At 35.8% G+C, this 23737-nt stretch overlaps 1 protein-coding gene across 2 annotated transcripts in view; it reads left to right on the forward strand.

The window, feature by feature from the left end:
• Positions 1 to 1814: 1814 nt before the first annotated feature.
• SCFD2 (sec1 family domain containing 2) overlaps positions 1815 to 23737 on the forward strand; it is a 355447-nt gene continuing 333524 nt past the window's right edge. For both annotated transcript variants that reach the window (XM_011362648.2, XM_023532112.1), the window contains exons 1-2: positions 1815 to 2779; positions 4811 to 4976. In XM_011362648.2, the coding sequence (XP_011360950.1) occupies positions 1942 to 2779; positions 4811 to 4976 (1004 nt within the window). In that variant the 5' untranslated portion in view covers positions 1815 to 1941. The remainder of the gene's footprint in view (positions 2780 to 4810; positions 4977 to 23737) is intronic.

Genomic DNA, 23737 nt, shown 5'->3' on the forward strand with positions numbered 1-23737 from the left:
CATACATTAAAAAGATTATCACTTCTGTAACATTTTATTGCACTGGCTTGTTTTGTATGTATGGGTCCTTTTAATTCAGATTCTTTTGAAAGCAAGATTGTGGCTTATTTCTCTTTATATCCTCAATGCCCGGCACAGTGTCTGGAATATCATGCAAGTCCATTAAAAGTTGGTTGACTATGATATTTATTATACAGATATGAACTGAACATCTGTTCAACAATTATTGAACACCTGCTATGTTCTAGTGTTGGGAATACCAGGCCTCTAATCCATGATCTAGCAGAATAGATATGTTAAGAAAAACAAGTATGTTAAAACTTAGCCCATGATATGGCAAGTATTTAGCGGAGGTATCAACTGAGTGTTGCAAGTTGTGGAGCTGAGGGGAGGACAGGGTGATGGTAGTAGCAGTGGTGACTTAGGAAAATTCTGACATAGAAGTTATCATTAGAATGATTATTTTTGCTATGAGTTTTCCAGGCATAAATTCTTTGTGGATCAGTGAATGTATTTTATTTACCACATGTCTTTGGAACTTAGCACAGTGATTATACTTAGTAAGTGCTTAATACTACTAGTTGAATGAATTGAACCCATGAAACATTCTGAGCTCTATCTGTTGACTTCCTTGTGCAGGTATGTAATGTTCCTGGCTGGGAATAGCTGGAGAGAAACTGAGAAAATCGTGAAGGACTTTGGTGCCATTTTAAGGAGTCTGGCTGTATCCTGTAGACAACTGAGCCAGGAGAGGCTTTTAGGCAAGAAAATAGTACCAGATTAGTTTAAACTGGATTGGAAGAGATGGAAAGCTGGGAAATGATGGGGATCACTGTAATTGTTCAACTGAGTGAAGGTGGTGTGTTAAGGCAGTGACAACAAAAATGCGAAAAGGGGCTGGATGATTAGATAAAGATGTGGTACGTATACACAACAGACTATTACTCAGGCATAAGAGATGTAATACTGCCATTTGTGACAACACGGATGGACCTTAAGATAATAATGCTAATCAAAATAAGCCAGACGGAAAAAGTTGAAAACCATATGATATCACTTATATGTGGGATATAAACCTAAAAGCAACAAATGAACAGGTCAAACAGAGACTCATGGACATAGACAATAGAGTAGTAGTTACCAGAGGACAGGGGAGAGTGGGGAGAAGGAAGCTAGATGGAGTAAAATGGGTCAAATATGTGGCGACAAAAAGAAATCTAACTATGGGTGGTGAACACACAATGCAATATATATGACTTACTGTTTAATTGTATACCTAAAACTTACTGGATTTCGTTAACCATTGTCACCATAATAATAATAATAAATTTGTGTTTTAAACCACTAAAAAAAAAAAGATTTTTGAAGTAGACAAAGATTTATTGACGAGAGAAGAGCGTGAAGACAGAGAAAGTGAAAATGAGACTCGTAGGTTTGTTATTCAGCCTGTGTGCAGCAACGTATCTGACAACAATCTATAAACTACAAAACATTACAGTTGGTTATCTTTGGCTGCTCTGAGTTTAGTCCGGGAAAAGTGGCTGTACTTCTAAAGAGATGTGTTCATTTCCAGGGAAGATATCAAACTTTGAATTCTCAGGGGCATGAAAAAGGTAATCTGAGCAGACAGTGAGAGAAAAAGAACATAGTTCAGCTAGTTCCTAAGCAGCTCTTTTTGTCCCTGAATTTTCGAGGAACTCCGGAACCACCAAGCCTCGCTGACTTCTTCCCAACCCTCAGCATTATCCCGCGAGCGGGATCTTGGCGCAAGCCAATCATGATTCCCTTACGTCATCATCGCGCGCAGCCACTGGGCAAGTAAGACGCGGCACCGCGTGCACTGTGTTGATTGTCAAAGTCTCAGGGAGCCCCATTTCCGGAAGCCGTGAGTTCTGAGAAAAGTTCCTGTTCTTGAGTGCCCAAGTCTGCGAATCCCCAACTATGAGCGCCCTGGGCGTGCAGTCCTTTACCCAACAGGGCTGGGAGCAGGTGCTGGCCAAGGTGAAACGAGCTCTGGTCTACCTGGACGCCGCCTGTGCTGAAAGCCTGCACTGGGGCTGCGGATCTACCCGGCTCCTGGAGGCTGTGGGGGGACCTGCGTGTCACCTGCGGGAGTTCGAGCCCGCAGCAGTTGCTGGCGGAGCTAAGCAGCCCAAGGCAGTGTTTGTGCTGAGCTGCCTACTGAAAGGCCGAACCGTGGAAACTCTACGGAACATCATCTGCCGCAGTCACTTCCAATACTGTGTAGTGGTCACGGCCACGAACCATGCTGTCCACCTCACTGCTAATCATGTTCCAGCAGCGGCAGCAGCCGAGCTGGAGGGGCAGCAGCCCGTATTCGAGCAACTGGAGGAGAAGCTGTGTGAGTGGATGGGCAGCATGAACTATACCGCCGAGGTACTTCACGTCCCATTGTTGCTCGCCCCTGTTAGTCCCTACCTTGCCTTGACTCCAGCCTTTGCTTGCCTTTTCCCGCTGCTTCCCCAAGATGTGGATCTCCTTAACAGTGCTCGGCTGGACAAGAAGAGGATGGGAAGCTTGGGTGAGGTGGATTCCACTGCTTTGACCCCTGAGCTGCTACTGCAGATCAGGTGCCTGGTGTCAGGCCTCAGTTCTCTGTGTGAACATTTAGGTGTTCGGGAGGAGTGTTTTGCTGTAGGTTCCCTCAGTCGGATCATCGCTGCAGATCTGGCCAATTATGCCCCTGCCAAGAACAGGAGAAAGACTTCCACAAGCAGGGCATCAGTGGTGTTTGTGGACAGAACTCTGGATCTCACAGGTAGGTGAGATTACTGTGGAGATTTTCAAAACCAGTTTCGAGACTTACACTGATTCAGCATATATTTTATTAACCTCTTAGAATATGTCAGGTTGAGAATACAAAGATGGACATAGTCCCAGATCTCACAGAGTTTCTAGTCTAGAGGGAGATACAGACAAGCAAATTAGCAAGTACAATCAATTTGGTAAATGCTGTAATGGATAAAAATACATGTACATGCACTGCCTTATTAAACAATAACAACTGCATCTAGCCCAAGGGAATGGAAAAATGTAACTATGCTGATATTGAGAACTGTCTACTTGAGAACCTTTCAGAAATGTGCGGATGCCAGTATTTCGAACAGTCCTTCAGAAGAGGCCTCTAATTTGTTAGAGAGGTGTTAACAGATGACCTAGTGGAAGGAAACTGTGACAAAACATGAAATAGAGAGTTGAGTTTTAGGTTTCTTTAAAGGAGTATTAAAAAATGTATGTCCATTCCAGGCTTAGTTTAAAGATACAATTCACTTAGAGACTTTGACCCCTCTAGATCTCAGGGTCACTTATAGTCACTAGATATTCATTCAGCAAGTATTTAATGTGGTGGCGCTCATAGTCTGAGTGCTGGGGAGACAACCATAAATCATAGACAAATAACATGTGGTTCCTTCCAGGCCTAAGCAAAGAATATTCTACTGATTATAGAGAAACTCTTTTCTTTAACAGCAAACAGCAGAAGTCACCTCAGAAGCAATCATGCTATCTCTGTCTTAAGTCACTTCTATGAGCCTGATTTTTTTTTTTTTTTTTTTAAATAAAGAGTGTAGTTTTTGGAATTATCTGCCTCCTGAGTTTGAATTCTTGGTTGGTAATTTACAAGTTGTATAGTCTGGAGCAAGTTATTTTAACTGACTCTTCTACTCTATAAATGAGCATAATAATACCTATCAGGGTTTTTCTAAGAATTAAGCGGATAATAAGTGTACAATATGGAGCTTAAAAACTGGTACGTCATAAGCTCTCAATAAATATTAGCTATTGTGATGAAGATAATGACGGTGATAATGATGATTCCTTGAATTACTGGTTTGATCTTTTGTACCTAGTTCTTCTGTCCATTTAACATGACAAGGCAAAAAGCAATAGTGAGACAGAGATAGAGATAGAAATAGACATTAGGATGCCAAATGTTATTTGATTTGAAGTGGATGGGATCAAAACAATAAAATGTGCCAAGTCCCACCCATTGTTGGAATGAGGTCTTCCAAGCAATGATGGCTTTTTGAAAGATAACTTGGTTTCATGGAAAGTATTGAACTGTTGTTGATCTTGAATTTCAATTTGAGTTCATTAATTCTTTTGTTATTAAAAGAGTTAATACATGTGAAGTACCTGGAGCAGTTCCTGATACACAAAAAGCACTCTATATATACCTCTATCACTGCAAACTGTTACTATTCATTCATTTATTCTTTCCTTCATCTACAAAATATTTAGTGAGAGCCACTCGTTGCCAAGTTGTCTACTAGAAGATCTGAGGGGTGCAAGATGAACTAGTTAAACACTTGCCTTTATGAAGTCGGAGGTCTAGCAGAGAGAAGATCTGCTATTCTATGCAGGTCTCTAAGCTCTTCTGGGTCTTTAGGTCTTCACCAGTAAAAATTTGGCTCTAAAGTTTGGGATATTATTATCCTATGACACTTTACCTGGATAACTATATGCTAATAATTTATTTATTCATTCAATATTTACTGATACCTATGAAGGCAGTGTGCTAGGTGTTGGCAATATAGTAGTAACCAGAGCAGACACAGGGCCTGCCCTCATGGAGCATTAAGTCCAAAACATAAGGCATACGTTGACTAGGTAATTGTGAGCTTGGTTAGTGTTACAGAGGGCAAACTGCTAGGCACTGTGTTATTGATTTTGTATCAGAAAATAAACACGTAAGTTATTTTTGATATAAAGGCTGTTATAAAACATTAATCCACCTTTTTTTTTCCCCCTCACATTTTGTGAGTTCATATTTTCTGTCTGTTTTAAACAGGAACGGTTGGACATCATGGGGACAACTTAGTAGAGAAGATCATTTCAGTGCTTCCCCAGCTTCCTGGCCACACTAATGACGTGATGGTTAACATGGTAGAGCTCACCGCACTGCAGAATGAGGAGAAACAGAATATGATTGCACCAGGCTGTCTCGCCCAATCCAAGTAGGATATGTAGTTTTTCTCTTTCTCTCTTATCCTGCTCTCTCTTCCCTTTTCTTTCTCTCCTAGAGTATTTTGTAGAAAGGAAAACAAGAAAGCGTTGTTCTGGTTGAAAAATGCATAGTAGATAGCATTAAAAAAAAAAAGCATTTTTTCTTAACTTTGAAATAACCATATTCATTAAACAATAAGCCAACAAGTATGGAATTTTATAGAGGTGTTATTTATTTATTTATTCGTTTATTTATTTATTAAACTAAGTTTATTGGGGTAACATTGGTTAATACAATCATATAATTTTCAGGTCTACATTATCATTTGACATCAGTATATTCTATTGTGTGTTCACCACCCAAAGTCCAGTTTCCTTCAGCTACCATATATTTGATCCCATTTACTCACTTCACCCTCCCCCTGCCCCCTTATACTGGACCCTCTTTACCCCTCCTCCCCACCCTACTAGTAACCACTACTCAATACTCCTCTGGTAACCACTAATCTATAGTTCATATCCATGAGTCTCTGTTTGTTTGTCTTGTTCATTTGTTGCTTTTAGGTTTATATCCCACATTTAAGTGATATCATGTGGTTTTCAACTTTTACATTTAAGTGATATCATGTGGTTTTCAACTTTTTCTGTGTGGATTATTTCACTTAGCATGATTATCTCGTGTTCCATCCATGTTGTCGCAAATGGCAGTATTTCATCTCTTCTTATAGCTGAGTAATAATATTCCATTGTATGTATGTACCACAGCTTCTTTAGCCAATCATCGATCATAGGACACTTCAATTGCTTCCATGTCCTGACTACTGTAAATAATGCTGCTATGAACATTGGTGTGCAAATTTCTTTTCGGATATGAGTTTTCAAGTCCTTGGGGTAAATACCTAGTAGAGGGATTGCTGGATTATAAGATAGATCAATTCTTAGTTTTTTGAGGAACCTCCATACTGTTTTCCATAGTGGCTGTACCAATTCGCAGTCCCACCGGCAGTGTATGAGGGTTCCTATTTCTCCACATCCTTTCCAACATTTTTTATTGCTTGTCCTGTTGATTGTAGCCATTCTAACAGGTGTGAGATGGTATCTCATTGTGGTTTTGATTTACATTTCCCTAATAGCTAGCGATGTTGAGCATCTTTTCATATATTTGTTGGCCATTTGTATGTCCTCTGGGGAGAAATGTCTGTTCAGGTCCTCTGCCCATTTTTTGATTTGATCATTTTTTTTTTTTGTTATTGAGTCATACGAGTTCTTTGTATATTTTGGTTATTAGGCCCTTATCAGAGGCGTTGCTTGCAAATATATTTTCCCATTCAGATGATTGTCTCTTTACCTTGTTGACGATTTCTTTTGCTGAGTGGAAGTTTTTTAGTTTGATGTAGTCTCCTTCATTTATTTTTGCTTTTACTCCCCGTGCTTTTGAGGTCAAATTCATAAAATCCTCTTTAAGTTCAAGGTCTATGAGTTTAGTTCCTATGTTTTCTTCTATGCATTTTATTGTTTCAGATCTTATATTCAGGTCCTTAATTCATTTTGAGTTAATTTTGGTATGTGGTGATCGACAGCAGTCTAATTTCATTCTTTTGCAGGTGGCTTTCCAATTTTCCCAGCACCATTTATTGAAGAGGCTTTCCTTTCTCCACTGTATGTTTTTGGCTTTTTTGTCGAAAATTATTTGCCCATATAAATATGAATTTACTTCTGGACTCTAGATTCTGTTCCACTGGTCTTTGTGTCTGTTTTCCAGCCAATTCCACACTGTTTTGATTGCTGTCACTTTGTAGTATAATTTGAAGTCAGGCAGAGTGATGCCTTCAGCCTCGTTCTTTTTTCTTAGGATTGCTTTGGTAATTTGGGGTCTTTTGTCCTTCCATACAAATCTGATGATTTTTTGTTCTATTTCTTTAAAAAATGCCGATGGTATTTTGATGAGGATTGCATTAAATTTGTTTAATGCTTTAGGTAATAAAGTTATTTTAACTATGTTGATTCTTCCGATCCAAGAACACGGAATATCTTTTCATTTTTTTGTATCTTTTTCAATTTCTTTTAATAGGATCTTATAGCTTTCATTATATAGGTCCTTTACATGTTTTGTTAAATTTATTCCTAGGTATTTTATTCTTTTTGTTGCAATTGCAAAAGGAATTATTTTTTCCAATTTTCTGACACTTCGTTGTTAGAGTATAGGAACGCTATGGATTTTTGAACATTGATTTTATATCCAGAGACTTTACTGTATTCGCTTATTGTTTCTAGTAGTGTTCTTGTGGAGTCTTTAGGGTTTTCTATCTAGAGAATCATGTCATCCGCAAATAGTGACAGTTTGCCTTCTTCGTTTCCTATTTGGATGCCTTTTATATCTTTCTCTTGCCTGATTGCACTCACTAGGACCCCCAATTCACATGGAATTGAGTCTAGGCTTATTTAATTTTTCTTTTCCAGTTGACTTTTCCACATCACTAAAAAACTGCCCATATAGCTATGAAACAATGTCGTCTTTTAATATGTAAATTATAATCTCTTGGGCATCAATGGGAAAAGTTTTTATTTCTATGTATTTTTTGATGTGGTTTGAGAAATTAGAGAAAGAAGATGGTGTACTTTATGTTATTCGGAGTTTCAAAAATAAAAGAACATTTCTCGACAAACGTAACAATAAAAAGGTACTAATTACCTTCTCTGCTTTGTCCTTCCTCAATAATTCTTCTGAGAAAAAAAATGTATTAGAAGGGGAAAAAGTGTGTGAGTATGTGTTTCCCATATCTTTACATTTTTAATTTTTAAACGAAACAGAAACCTTTTGGCATTGTACTTTCAAATCTTAATAGTAGTAGATACATTTGGAATTTCCTATCATTTTTGGAATTAATTTTTAACTCCTTAAGTTTCAACTTTTTTGGGGAGTAGATAATTAACATATATTAGATGCCTCATGTGGGAAGAAAATGGAAAATTCTGTAGCCTTTTTTGTAAGCTTATACATAGTAAAAACATGTGCCATGTGCAACTTCAGCAACACATATAATGAAACAGGCCTAAAGGCTTGTAGCTATACAAACCCTAAAATAATTGTGAAAATTGTGGAAATACTTTTAGCTGTTCAGAGGGCCAAGTTAAATATTAAGGACTTACTGTGACCCCCTACTGTGGACTAAGTAATAGGAAGGACATAAAAGAATATAAAATATCATTCTTGGCTTCAAGAAACACTTTTTCTTGTTGAGATAGTCGTGATTTACACACAGGTACAATTAAAAAACAATGATATTATATGAAACCAGGACTCACATGTCTGCTACAAATTATATAATTCCCACAAACAAAATAGATTAATGTAGTCTTTCCAAATCAATGTGGGCCTTGTGGAAGTGGTGCTATTTGAATTAATTATGTCTTGAAGGATTTAGAAAAGAAGAGAAGGCTAGCATAAGCATAGGTATGGAAACAGGAATGGTCAGGGCTTGATAAGATGGGTTATGAGGAAGAAAGGCAAGCTCATTGGACCACCACTGCTACCAGCAATATTAACATTTTTCAGGACTTACTATGTGCCAAGTACACTTCCAGGCATTTTTCATTTGGGAAGTCTAAGTTTTCTATTAACCCAATGAGGTAGGTGTTGTTATTCCTCCATTTTACAGGTAAGGAAACTGAAGCAAAGAGACAGTAAATATCATAGGTAGCTAGAGGTGGAGCTAGAATTTGTGCCCAGACCGTTTGACTTCAGAGCCCCTGTCTTCACTTCTGTTCAGGGGCCAGAGAAGAGCAAGTCTCGTGAATAGATTTGAAGAGACAAAAGTAAAGTTACTTCATGATTTGATTTAGGGAGGCCTATTTGTTTAATATAATAGTTACATTAACAACAGAAATCAATTTTGGCTAATTTCAGTAAAAATGGAATTTATTATAGGAGCTTGGATAGCTAACAGAATCAAAGGAAGAACTGTTAATCAGACTTTGGAAAGGACAACATAATTCCAAGGGTCTAAGGGGCAAGAACTTGGAAAAAGCCTGTTCAAGGCCTTGACGTCAGACAGACTGAATTTTAACTGTTTTCTGTTTAACTGTGCTGGGGAGTGGCTGCAAATACAGATGAAGCTTTGCTTACTTGCTTGCTGCTCAACTCCTACTGTGTGGCCCAGTTCCTAACAGGCCATGGACCAGTACTGGTCTGCAGCCTGGGGGTTGGGGACCTGTAGCCTAGATGACTTGGGCTCTTGGGTTTAAAGTAAAAATTCTTCCTAATGAGCCCTAGCTGTGACTTGGCTCTGCCTCTGAGCACTTACAGCAAAGTTCACATATATTTTTCCCTCCTGGTCTTTGATTTCAGTGGGTGCCTTTTCCTTTCACACTATGAGTGAGTGTTGTCAGGGAATATGAGCTTTGAGTGCCACCCAAGTATGAGAATATGGTCATAAATATTAAAAGTGGTGATTGGTTCTAGAGGGATCAGAATAAAGAAGAAAGCTTTACTGAGAGCAGGTTTGGTGAAATGGTGAGACTAGAAGTCAGGTCGCAGAAGGTAAAAAGATAGGTGGTGAGAATATTATAAGCAAATAAAGATCTGAAACAGAGAACAAACTGATGGTTGCCAAAAGAGAGAAGATTGGGGAATAGGTAAAAAGGCGAAGGGGAATATAGTCAATAACATTGTAATAACTTTACTTGGTGACAGGTGATTACCGGATTTAGTGTGGTAATCACATTTTGAGGTATATGAAAGTTAAATTGTTATGTTGTATTCCGGAAACTAATATAATATTGAATGTCAACTGTAATCGAAAAAGTAAAAAAAAAAATTTTAAAAAGAAAAAATAAAGCAATAGTTGGGAGAATTTAATATAATTGCTTGGAAGACTCAGAGAATTTAATTGATTAATTTTTCTGCAAAAGAAGTATTAAAATAAATTCAGCTCTCCCAGAATATCATATACTTCTATGAAAATCACAACCACTACTACTACCTCCAATACCACCTCCCAGAAACTTCTCAATGAAATTAGTGTGAGGATAAAAAAGTTAGTACTAAAATCCAAAACAGTTGGGTGCTTTGCAATAAATAATGTGTCTGCAATGTAATAATCTTTAAAAAGCAAGTTTCTATGATACAAACGTTGATAATCAAAATTTATTGCTAATATAATTTTATAAAAGGCTACTTATAATTATAGCCATTGAAATTACTGCCAGTGCAAATGAGAAATTGATAACTTAAATACATTATCGCATGGCTTTCCAGTCCCTGTCCATTGGTCCCAGGATTATATGGAATATTTTGTTCAAGAAGGAAGCAGAATCTTTTCTTTTCCTCTATTTTCCTTCTGTTTAAGTGGGTTTCTATTCTCTGACCCATCTCTACTCTCCCTAACCTATTATTCTTTCAGTTCCTTAAGCACCCTTAGCCTGATGTCCTACCTGCATTTGTTATGTCTCTGCAGGTGCCTCTGGCTCTGGCCTAACCCAGCACTTGTGGTGCTATTGGTTCTGCTCGGTCCAAGACCCATTTCTCCCATAGCTCCCCATACGCCTCACAGTGAAAGCCAAAGACCTTACAATGTCCTACAAGACTGTGTACCAGCTGCCTTTCTGGTTTTTCTCTGATTCGATCTCTTATTCTCTCCCCCTAACTTGCTTCTTTCCTGCCACACTAAACTTCTTTCTATTCCTCCGATAGGGTACTTGCTGTCCTGCCACATGGCTTTTGCTCTTACTATTCCTTCTGCCTAGATCATTCTTGCCCCATATTTCCTTTCTTCCTTCTTAGGCCTTTTCTGTTCATCTTAGCACTTCATATTTCCCTTCCTTGTTTTATTGTTTTTCTCCTTAGCACTAATCATTTTCTAATATACTTACTTATGTTGTATATTTGTCTCTCCCCCTCCTAGAAAGTGATGCAGAGAATTTCCCATTAGAGAGTTCCATGACAGGAAGGATATTTGTCTGTTTTATTTACTGCTATGTCTTCAGCACCTAGAACAGTACTCAAGATATTTGCTGATGGAATGCATGGTGATGAATGTTGCCAGGGCCGTATCCATGAGTGGAATGAGGTCGTGGACTAAGATACAGAGCATGAAGCCAAACCAGAGCATAGGAGAGGTTAGTTTGAGAATGTTAGACTCTAATTGTTGAGTATTTGAAATACTCTCATTTGGGTTAGCAAAATACAGCAAAATTGACCCAGCAATTCTACTTTAGGATTTTATTTCATATATGTATTCTGCACTCATGTAAAATGATATTTTACATTTATTAATCACTACAGTATTTGTAATAGCAAGACCGGAGGTCACTTCAGTGTCTATCAGTTCAGTAAACTGTGGTACATTCATACGACGAAATAATACTCACATATTAACAAAGTAATACTCACATATTAAAATAGAGTGAAGAATGAAGTCGTTTATATACTGTTAAGCAGTAAGCTCAATGACATACTTCAATTGAAAAAAGCAAGGTGTAGCACACCTATTTGTAGAAAGAGGAGGTATATATTCACATTTACATTAAATATATTAGGAAAATATATAAGGAACTGATGACATTGGCTGCCTCTGTAGAGGGGCACTGAGTGGCTGGGGCATACTGAGAAGTTAGTAAAATGAATAAAGAAAGAGGAAGGTGGGAGATGTCTTACTACGTATACCAGTTTATGTGTTGGATTTTTAATCATGTTAATGGATTTCTATTGAAACGTAAATGGAAATTAGATTTAAATAAAACACTCCTTCCTTTTTAAGCTCGCTTAAGGTAGGATTCTATAATCCTAAAAAGGACACTTGCTGTCTCTTACTTTGGAATCTGTACAAAGCTTTCCCCACTACATTCATTGTCTTTCCTCCCTTAATGAACCCTTCTTTCCTTTAAAACTTCTATTAAAATGCCAAACACTGTAATTATTTGTTACATGTCTGTCTCCCCTACTAGATTGTAAATTCCTTGGAGGTAATAGCTGTGTCTGGCATTCTTAAGTGCTAGTAAATTGAATGAAAGAATGAATAAATAATTGAATAAGTCTTATTAGATTTAAGGCCAGGTATAAAAATGATAAGTTGATGAAAAGCCATATGTATTTCATTTTAGCACTTAAGTCACTGTCTAGTATTGCTGATTGGTTTTATTATATGTATGTGTATATGTATATCTTATTTTTTTAATTAAGTTCCTGCAGAATAGGAATTTTCTGTGTACTTTTTCCCAAATGCACCTCATTGTCTAGGTCAGTGAGAAGGATGGAAGGATACATGGAGTGCCTGAATTTTGTCAGGCATTGTGCTAGATGTTTTAAAATGCATTATTTCACTTAATTCTAAAAACAACTCTACAAGGTGGATATTAATTTTTGTCTGTTTTTGTGGAAGTTGAGAGAGATTTAAATAACCTGCCCTAAGGCAAACTTTCCCGAAGTGATTGAATTAGGTTATTAAAAAAATTTTTTTGTCTTTTTTTTGCCACTTTTTTATTGAGGTATAATTGACATAAAACATGTCAGTTTCAGATGTACAACATAAATATTTGATATTTGTATAGTATATTGCAAAATGATCACAATAAGTCTAGTTGACATCCAATGCCATAGTTACAGATTTTTTCTTATGATAAAAACTTTAAACATTTATTATCGAAGCAACTTTCAAATATGCAATACAGTATTATTAATTATAGTCAACATGCTGTACATGACATCCCCAGGACTTAAAATGATGTTTGTACCTTTTGATTCCCGTCAGCCATTTCTCTTACCCCCTACCTCTGGCAACTAACAATGTTTTCTGTATCTATTACCTTGATTTAATATATACATTTATTTATTTAATTCTAAGGCACATTTCTTTTTTTACTATATCATACCAACTCTTTATCACATGCTTAGTTGAATGAACATATAAATAAACCGATGAATTCAGAAATGATGGGTACTCTGGTTTATAAAAAAATATTTTAAGTCCAGTTAATGTTTATGTTAAAGGTGGGCATATTTTTTCCTGGAGTATGAATGGAATAAATAGAATAGCTCTTACAGATAAGAGACAAATGTAGCAGTGGTTTCAATCTAAATACCAATGAGTCAGTTTTTTTAACTTTCACACTGTTAAGTAATCTGATAATGGTGTATATTAAGTCATTAACTGGGCCCTCGAAGTCAAAATTTGTTAAATCACTTCAAAATAATAATTTTTTTCTCCTCTTTCCTTTATTTCCAAATGCCATTTAAATATTACTATTAAGGAGACAATATTTTCAGAGGAAAGAAAGTTAATTTTTCTTAGAACAGAATCAGGTACTACTTTGATTTTAAATTTACCTACAGATAGAATTACTGAATTTGGGTGGAAATGTTAAGTAACTGTATATTTAGTGTTGACTTTGAGGCAGAGAGCCAGCACACAAAAGAAGTGTTTGAATGACCTTGGCTTTGGACAGGCTGTGGGCATCTCCTCTTCCCCACTTTGACCTCCCTGCAAAAAATGAATTTTCTTTTTCACTTTTCAAGCAAACATTGCAAATTGACTAGGAAAAAGCCCTACCTCTTCTTAGCATACAGCTTTCCATATTTAAATTTTTTGAGGAATTCTAAAGATCGCCTGGTCTCAGTTATAGGTTTAGTAAACAGTATTAGCGAGTAATTTGTGGGAAGAAATAAGGCAGCATTCTTTTCTGAAAATGAAGAGATAAAGTGTCCACAGAGAAATGGTTAAATAATTTAATGTCAGAGACATTTAAATTAGATTTCTTGCTGAAGAATTATGTTTAATAGTTATATTTTTCAAAAAAATTTTAATGCATGTTAAGAAAAGAAGGTTTGAAGGTAGAAATTCTTGTTTTATAATTGCTCACATATTGCAACTCTGTCATGGCATTTGTTAGTTAAGGAATGTGCAGGCAACCCCCAGAATCTTTTTCGTATTGAAAATTTTTAAATGGCTTGTGGTCAGTATTGTGAGAAGAATGGACTCTGGGGTCATTGTGGCTTAGGGATCCATAATTTACATGGAAACTATGGCTCCTTAAACAAAGCCAAGAACCCTCTGAAGTTAGCTAAAATGGAAAAGAAGAAATGGAAAGACCCGTTACATTTGAAAGACAGGTTCCTAATTAGGTTGATGCTCACTGCCAAGCAAAAAAGTCAAGTCCAAAAATCTAATTCCTGTTGTGTTAACCAACCACGACCTTTATTTGTATGCTTCCAGATCTTTTGTTATATGGACCAGTGTGTACTGAACAGCATGCCAGGATTGTCCCACAGCTCTGGCCACAGCTTTTCTTCCCTAACACCCGCTGGTATTCTTGCCTGAGGGCCTCTTTCCTTTCTTTTTCTTTTACTTTGCCTTCTAATAACAGTATCACACTAGAATAATGATTAGTGATGGAGTGGTTGGGATTGACAGGGTGGTGGTAGGTGTCTTTCTGCCAAAGCTGGAAGGAGGATAAAGTAAGAATGATAAAGTAGCATTGAAAAGGGCACTTTGGGGGCCCAATGCAGGTGGACTGAAATCCCGGAAGTCTATTTGGTTAAACCCTCTTAGCATATAAATGTGTGTTGTAATTTATTTATTCAAAATATTTATTAATTGACTACTGTGTGCCAGGAACTTGATGAAGACAATATCTATGCCCTCCTGGAACTTACTCTAATGGGGGAGACAGACAACAAACAGATAAATAAGCGAATATAAGAAAAGGAGATTCCTGGTGGAGAAGGGAAAAAGCTGGGAGAAGGAGAAGAAAGAAATCTTCCTTTTGCCCAAGAAGGCATAATGTGGCTGAGAGGTTGCCAAAGCAAAAGGTTTTGCTTTATTTCATTTGTTTTATGTCTGCCTGGGATAAGTGCTATGAAGCAAATAAAAGGTAATGGAATCAAGAATGACTATGGATTTGGGGTGGTGAGGAGGTGTATGGAGGAGATAGAAAAGGTCTTCTTGAGTAGATGTTTTCAAATAGGGACTTCACTGAAGTAAATTGTAAGCCTTGTGAATCTGGGGCTAGCACAGTCCAGCCTAGTTGTTTAAAGATAACTTGTGGTGTTAATTTGTGTTTCCCTAATGGCAATTATAGTGAACATCTTTTCCTATACTTATTTTCCATCTGAATATCCTCATAGATAAAATGTCTTTTCAGATTTTTTGCCCATTTTCCTATTGGAATTTTTTGTTGTTGTTGTTGAGTTTATATAAACCTTTGTCAGATAAGTGATTTGCAAATATTTTCTTCTAATCTGTAGCTTGTCCTTTCATCTTCTTAACAGGGTCTTTCCACAAAGCAAAAGTTTAATTTTGATGTTCAATTTATCAATTTTTCCTTTTGTAGATTAAGACTATTTAAGAACTCTGCCTATCTGCCTAACCCTAGATCCTAAAGATTTTCTATGATTTTTTTTTCTAAAAGTTTTATGTTTTACATTTAAGTCTACGATTCATTTTGTGTTAATTTTCTTAAAAGATATAAAATATGTCAAGGTTCTCTCTCTGTCTCTGTCTCTCTCTGCCTATGCATGTCCAAATGCTCAAGTACCATTTATTTTCCCTCTATTGAATCTCTTTAGCACTTTGACAAAAATCAGTTGAGCATATTTGCTTTGACCTGTTTCTGGGTTCCTTTTTCTGTTCTATTGATCTGTATGTCTATCGCTCTACCAATACCGAACAGTCTTGATTACTATAGCTATATGGTAAGTCTTAAAGTCAGGTAGACTGATTCCTCCATTTTAACTCCTTTTTCAAAATTATTTTTAAATAGTTCCTTTGCCTTTCTATATAAAATTTAGAATAATCTTATCTATATCTATAAAAAATATTGCTGTGATTTTGGTAGAAATTCATTAAACTTATATATCAATTTGAGGAGAATTGACATCTTTACTATGTTGAGTTTTGCAACCATGAACTCAGTATATTTATTTAGATTATCTTTGATTTTTTTTTTTCAATGATATTTTGTACTTTTCAGCATTTAGGTCATATTCATGTTTTATTAGATTTACACATTAAGTATTTCATTTTTTTGAGTGGTTATAAATAGCACTGTAATTTTATAATCTGTCCACATGTTCATCAATAACCTGTAGAAATACAATAGATTTTTGTATGTTTATCTTGTATCCTGCAACTTTTCTGAATTTATGTATTCTAGAAGTTTATCTGTTAAGTTCCTTGGAATTGTTGATGAAGATAATTATGTCATTTGCAAATAGGGTCAGTTTTATTTATTTCTTTATGACCTTTATGTCTTTCATTTCCTTTTTAGCCTTATTGCCCTGGCTAGATCTTGCAGCATTATGTTGAATACTAATGGAGCCTTATTCCCAATCTTAGGGGAAGGTATTTAGTCCTTTTACCATTAGGTGTAATGTTAGCTGTAGGGATCTTTTTGTCATCGTTGACGATTCCCTATCCATTAAAGAGGTGTCCCTCTAGTTCTATTTCTCTGAGAGTTGTTTTTTTTTTTATCATAAATGGGTGTTGAATTTTCTCAAAGCCTTTTCTACATCAATCAATATGATTTTTTAAACACTTGTTAATATAGTGGATTACACTGATGGATTTTTAAATATTAAACCAGCCTTGCATTTCTGAATAAAGTCTACTTGCTCATGATATGTAATTATTTTTCTGTATTGTTGAATTCTATTTGCTAATATTTTTTGCATTTTGTTTTATTTGCTAATATTTTCTTAAAGATTTTTGCATCCACATTCATGAGGGATATTGGTTTGTAGTTTTATTTTTTTGCACTTTGTGTGGTTTTTGTATCATAGTAATACCAGCTTCAAAAAATGAACTGAGCAGTGTTCTTTCCTTTTTTATTTTCTGGAAGAAAGTATGTAGAAATGGTATTAATCTTCTTAAATCTTTGGTAGAATTCTCTGGTGAAACCATTTGGGACTGGAAATTTTAGGGGTTTTAAATTAAAATTTAACTTCAATAGTTATAAGACTATTCAAAATAGGGTCAATTGTGATAGTGTTTTTTGAGGAATTAGTCTATTTCATCTAAGTTGTCAAATTTATGTATATATAGCTGTTTCTAGTATTCCCTTATTATACTTTTGATATATTTAGGTTCTGTATTGATATCTTCTGATTCATTCCTGATATTGGTATTTTTTATGTTTATTTTTTTCTAGTTTTGCTAGAATTTCATCAAATTTTTGATATTTTTCAAGGAAACAGTTGTTTCAGTAATTTTCTGTATTATTTTTATTTACGATTTCATTAATTTCTTCTCTTTATTGATTCCTTTCTTATTCTTGTTTTGAGTTTATTTTGTTCTTTTTCCCGCCCCCCCTCACCCCAGGTTATTTAGGTGAGAGCTCAGAGTGCTGGCTTGAAAAATTTCCTTTTCTTCTAAATACTAAATGTATGCATTTAGTGCTATAAAAATTTCTCTCAGCACTTATTTAGCCATATCCCACAAGTTTGATATGTTGTTATTTCAATATATTTTGATTCTATTGGACTTTCTCTTTGATGGATTATTTTGAAGTGTACTGTTTAGTTTTCAAGTATTTGGAGACTTTTTTCATGTTACATTTGTTACCGATATTTGAGTTTGTTTCCATTGTGTTTGGAGAATACATTCTATATGGTTTCAATTATTTTAAATTTATTAAGGTGTTTTGTTTTGTTTGTTTATTTATTTGTAGTGGTCTGGGATGTGGTCTATCTTGATATGTATACTTCACAGGCACTTGAAAGGAATGTATATAATGCTATTGTTGGGTGAAGAGTTCTATAAGTGTTGATTGTATCCTGTTGGTTGATGATGTTGTTGAGTTTTTACGTATTCTTGTTGATTTGCTCTGATATTTCAATCAAGTGTTGGGAGAAGGGTGATGAAATCTCTAATTATAATTGTGAGTTTGTCTATTTTTTTCTCTCAGTTCTATCAGGTTTTGCTTATCCTATTTTTCAGCTCTTTTATTTGGTGCATATACTTTAGAACTGCTAGCCCCATGAACATCATTGAGCATCTCCTAGCCCTTGGGTATGGATAAGCAAACGAAATAACTGTAGTGACTCTAGGTAAATTAGAATTTCTTTTTATTCCCACCTACGCAACCTCCTCCCCTTTGGCAACCATCAGCTTGTTCTCCATACTGTGAGTCTGTTTCTGTTTTGTTTTGCTATAGTTGGCAAAACTGATAGCAAGATTGGGTATCTTCTAGGAATGACAGAGTACTTCCTCTTTCTTGTCTTGTTGCATGTGGTATTGAATAGGAATGGTGATGGTGTCCATCTTTGTCTTATTTCTGAATTTAAAGGGAATATTTCTAATGTTAACCCATTTAGAATAATATTTGCTGTAGGCTGTTTGTAGATATATTTATTAGGTTAAAGAGGTTTCTCTTCTTTTCCTAATTTACTGAGTTGTTTTGTTTTTTAAAATCATGAATGGATGTTGAAATCTGTGCGAAATGTCTTTCTTGAAACTGTTAAGATCATATATATGATTTTTCTCTTTTCATCTGTTAGTGTGGCAAATTGCATTGATAGATACTCAAATATTGAATCATTCTAGCATGCTTAAAAAATAATACTCTTGGCAAATAGTTTCAAAACTGAAGTGTTACTGATGCTTATGCTCTCTGAACCTAAGCCTTCTCATCTGAAAATTGGGTTATAATAATGCCTGCTATGTTTAGTCAGTCGTAAGACTCAAACGAGATAAAAATAAGTCAATTGCCTTGCATAATGCCATCGGAACACTGAAATTATTAAAACTAGCCAATCCCAAGACTCCTTAGCCTGCTTGCCTGCCTCACCTATTCCTTCCCCTGAAAACCACAATAAAGAATTGCTCATGTTTTTTCGTCGCTTCCTCTGCCTCCTGACCAACCCTGGTGCTTCATGTGGCCCTGTGTATTGTGCCATGCTTCCTGTGTCTAAGGATCTGCGAATATAAAGACTTCTTCCTTTGTGACAGTCACTTCTATTTGTGCATGTCTCACTAAACTTGATTCAAACAGATCCCAGATACATTTCAAAACAGTATTGATGCTATTTATCAGGGCTCAGTGTACTTTTAGGCCAGGAGGTTGAATGTTGAATGTAAGTGAGTGTTAGTTGTTTGGGGCCTTCCTTACTATATGCTGTTCCTTATGGAGGATATTCCAGATAATATACTTGTTATCTCTTCATTTGGGGTTTTTATTCTGAATTTCGGTCCCTTTTACTAACAGGATAATTTTGGCTATAAAATTTTAGAAGGAAATCCAAAGATTCTTTTATACTATTTCTTAGGTCTGGGGCCTGAGGAGTGGTTCCTAGATTTTTGGATTTCATAGAGTAGAGAAATTAAACAACACAAACTTTTTATTAGTCAAGGGAGGTCTTCTAGTTTTGCCACACAGTGCACTCACAGTAGATTATTTCTCTTACCACATTGGAAATACTTTAAATCAATTAATTTAGCTTTATGAGAAACTACCTCATCATCATTATAAGTAAAAATAGTGTGCTTACTGTGTAAATGCAACTTTAGAATAAGTTGTCTCTTTAACAATTAAACGGATTGCAATCCTTAAACTTCCTTATGGAAATAACTATTGTATATTATTTTCTCCTTTGAGTTGTATCCCTATTAACACTTCATACTGTTTAATATTTCTAAGGTACCAAGGGATATGATGCAAAATACCTTAACAAAATATATAGGAGTTAAGATGATAAATAATAGGTGCAACATAAATTCATATTCCACCTGCGCCAAAACCCAACCAAAAACTAGTGAAGAGTAAAACAAGATGATAATCATTTTAACAAATCAAATTTTCCCAATTTAGTGCATTTGAAACATCACACACGTGTGTGTAGATACAATGGTGTTACTCATGGTGAGTAGCGTCTAGAATCACCACAATAAAAGAAGGTTATGCTGATTTTGAAATGACACTTCTTTATGGAGTAGAATGACAGGAGTAAAGCAAACAGATGAGTTTGCTTCTAAGAGCCTCTATAAAACTGTCACTAACTCTTTATCTTAGACTTTCCTGACACATGAACTAATCCTTAATTTTCCAAGTCTTGAATTCAAGCCAAAACACACAAATGTAATCCAGTCTAGAGTAGAGTTTCCCGGTGGAGCAAGTGCTGGCCTTTGGCATGGGTCATGGAGGTAACCTACAGGAATTCAAAGTATAGCCTTCTGAGTCAGAGAAATGTGCAAGAGGGGATGTATGTTTGGTTTTTAAGTAATCTAATTGTGTTAGTGATTTAAAATGAATCTCTTTTTTGTACTAGGAATCCATGTGAAAAATTCCTATGTGTTATTGTTTGCTAGGAGGAAATTATGAATAAATTTGTGTGGATTATGGTATTATCATTAATGAGATGGTAGAAAGTAGGAATAAAAAATGTTTATCTGAACTGAGATGAAGTTCAGTTACCCCCAATTATTTTATATGATGGTGAAACAGTTTATATGTTATGTTCTGGATCATTTTAGAAGAGGTTTTATGAGCCAAATGCAGTGCTGAACGAAGGTATATTAAAGGAAGAAATGATGAATCAGAGTATTCCTTGAAAAGAGATGAAACTTTATCAGTTGAAGATTGTTCTTTTGTTATTCTGAGCAATTATAAAGCTTGTGTACAATCGTTTATCCTAGAATTAAACAATGTTTTATCCTGGATTTTTATTTAGTTTTCTTAACATATGGTTATGATTTCTGCATTGTTAAAGACATTCTAGTACATTTATAATCTGGAACCAATCATATAGATTTTCTGCTAGCTATAGATTGATACAGAAAGATCATGCATTTTTTAGAACATTTTTTGTTTTTGAATATCAAACCAAAAATACATAATTCACAACAAGATTATTATGCTAATTAAAAGTTCACAACAGAAAATACATTTAAAAATGACAGCTTTTTTCTGAGGAGAACGACAAATTAAATTGATACAGTGCTGTAGGCGTAAAAAAAAATTGATAATGCGGTGCTTTATTCTTGTTGAGTGAATTAATGAAAATCACTTTTCTATAGTATAAGACAGGGGTCCCCAACCCCCGTGCCATGGACTGGTACTGGTCATGGCCTATTAGGAACTGGACCATACAGCAGGAGGTAAGCTGCAAGCAGAGAGCAAAGCTTCATCTGTTATTTGCAGTTGCTCCCCAGTGCTAGCGTCACCACCTCAGCTCCATCTCAGACTGTTGGGCACTAAATTCTCATAGAAACATGAACCCTATTTTGAACTGTGCATTCGAGGGATCTAGGTTGTGCACTCCATTAGATGTGTGCAAATCTAATGCTTAATGATCTGAGGCGGTGATGCTAATGCTGGGGAACAACTGCAAATACAGATTAACATTAGCAGGCAGGTTTGACTGCACAGAGATCTTAAAAAATCAATTGCTTGCAGACTAATGGAAGCTCTACCAATGAGTGGCAAAAGACAAACTGTATCTGGTGGCAGGCATTATAGTGGCAAGTGAGTTGATGTACTTCACTTGTACAGCTGCATCTGATGATATCTGATTCTGCATTATGGTGAGTTGTGTAATTATTTCATTATATATTGCAATGTAATAATAATAGAAATAAAGTGCACAATAAATGTAATGTGCTTGAATCATCCTGAAACCATCCCTCTCCTCCCCACCCTGGTCCATGGAAAAATTGTCTTCCATGAAACTGGTCCCTGGTGCCAAAAAGGTTGAGGAGCACTGGATAAGAGATATATGGTATTGATGAGACTTGAGGAGTAGATACCAGTGCCTTGCTCAAAGTATAAGCTGTATTAGGGTTCATGTTTTTTCCATTATACTCTGCTTTCTCCTTGGAATACACTCCAATGGAATATTTTAGTTTAACATTTTTTAAATTATTTTATCCTTTTCCACAATGTATTTGATAGTTATGGGAACATTCTTTAAAAAATGTGACAGTGGATACAAAAACTCATTAAAACAATCCTTTCAGTTGTTACACGAAGAGAGGCTGTTTCTGTTGATGTGTCTTTTTTTGCTGTCCATTGAGCAGCTTCTGTGTAGTTTTTGTTTTCTGGTCATTACTCTAATATAGTGGCTTTTCCAACAAAACTTTATGACCTTGAAGAAGGTATTTAATTTATCATAGTCACAGTTTTCTTATTTGTAAAAGAGTGCATTAGATAATTTCTAAGAAAACTTTGATTCTAATTTTTCTTACTTTATGATTTCTATGTTCTGTGTTCAGAAAATAAACTCCAGAATATAAATTACATAGAGCAGTTGTTTTATGTCTGTTTTGTTTACTGCTATATCCCCAGCCCCAAGAATAGGGCCTGATGCATAGCAGGCACTTATATTTGTTTAATAAATGAACAAAAACACAACATAAAACCTTCAATAAGAAGAAATGGATGGATTATATTCACATAGTTTAGTAATATTTAAAAGTTAAAGTTTATCTGCACACTTTGAAAGGATTACAGTTTTAAAGCACATTTAAAGACTGGCTATTTATAGACATATTTATTCAGCTGGACAAGTAATAGTAAATCTGATTCCAACCCTCCTCTGGTAAAATACCTTAGTGGTCCTCCATTGCCCTTCGGGTAAAAACTAAAACTTTTAACTTGTTTAGAAAGCCTTCCTACTTATTTTTTCAGCCTTCATCTTCTCTAGCTTTTCCCTCCTTCCCTCTCTGCTCCCTCCTTCCCTTCGCCCTACATGTTCATACTCTTAGCTGCAGCTACACTAAACTTCTTTCAGGTCCTCAGTGTCCTGCTCTTCTACCTTTTAGTCATCCTGCATGTTGCTCTTTCTTTCTCCCCACCTCCGGCTTTATCTTTGCTTCCATAGATAGCACCCTTTTTTTTCCTATATCAGCTCATAGTGAATTATCTTATAATAACTATTTAATGTCTATTGTCTCCAACTAGACTTGGAAGCTTGCTGAGAAATGGTCTTTCTCTAACTTGTTTACCCTTATACACTTGCACCTACAGTGCCTTGCACAATAGGTATTGGTGGCCTGAGTACCCTGCCATCCATGGTCCCAAGATGCTGATATTCTGATAAAACCAGAATGCTCTTTTAAATGCCCTGTAGTCACATTCCCAATTCATTAAAATAAATTCTATTTAATGATACATAATTTGAGTTAGTGACAAATGTTATAAATAAAATAGAGCAAGTGCTATTTGGAATAGGGAGTGCCAAATAAGCTCAAGTAGTCAAGGAAGGAAGCCTTTATCTGTATCTAGAACAGAACTGGCATTTGGTAGGTACTCAATAAATATTTGTTGAGTGAATAAGACCTAATCAGTGAATATCTGAAGAAAGAAGATGCTAAGCAAAGAGAATAGCAAATTTGAAGGCCCTGAGTTGGGAACATGCTTGACCCATTCAAAGGACTGAAATCAGGCCAACGTGGCTGAGGTCTAATGGATGAAGCTGAGAAGGTAAGAGATAAAGTTGTAGATATAGGAATGCACCAATGTATATAAGCCTATTGGCCACAATAAAGATGTTAGATTTTACTATAGTGGTAGTTAGGAAGCATGGAAAGGTTTTGAGCAGGGGAATAATATAATCTGATAGCTCTAGGAAGTCACTCTGGTTTAAGCCATCATCGGTTCTTACTTGGACTATGCAGTAGCCTCTCACTCACTATTCAGGTCCATTCTCTACAGAGGCCAGAGTGATCTTTTATTAATGCAAACCTGATTAGGTCAGTCTGTTGCTGAATACTCTTTAACTGCCCTTGGAAAAAAGTCTACAATGCCTAATGTGAGTTACCACATTTAACATTTGGACGATTTAATA

The sequence above is a fragment of the Pteropus vampyrus genome, unplaced genomic scaffold (assembly GCF_000151845.1).
Source record: "Pteropus vampyrus isolate Shadow unplaced genomic scaffold, Pvam_2.0 Scaffold77, whole genome shotgun sequence".
Taxonomy (NCBI): Eukaryota; Metazoa; Chordata; class Mammalia; order Chiroptera; family Pteropodidae; genus Pteropus; species Pteropus vampyrus.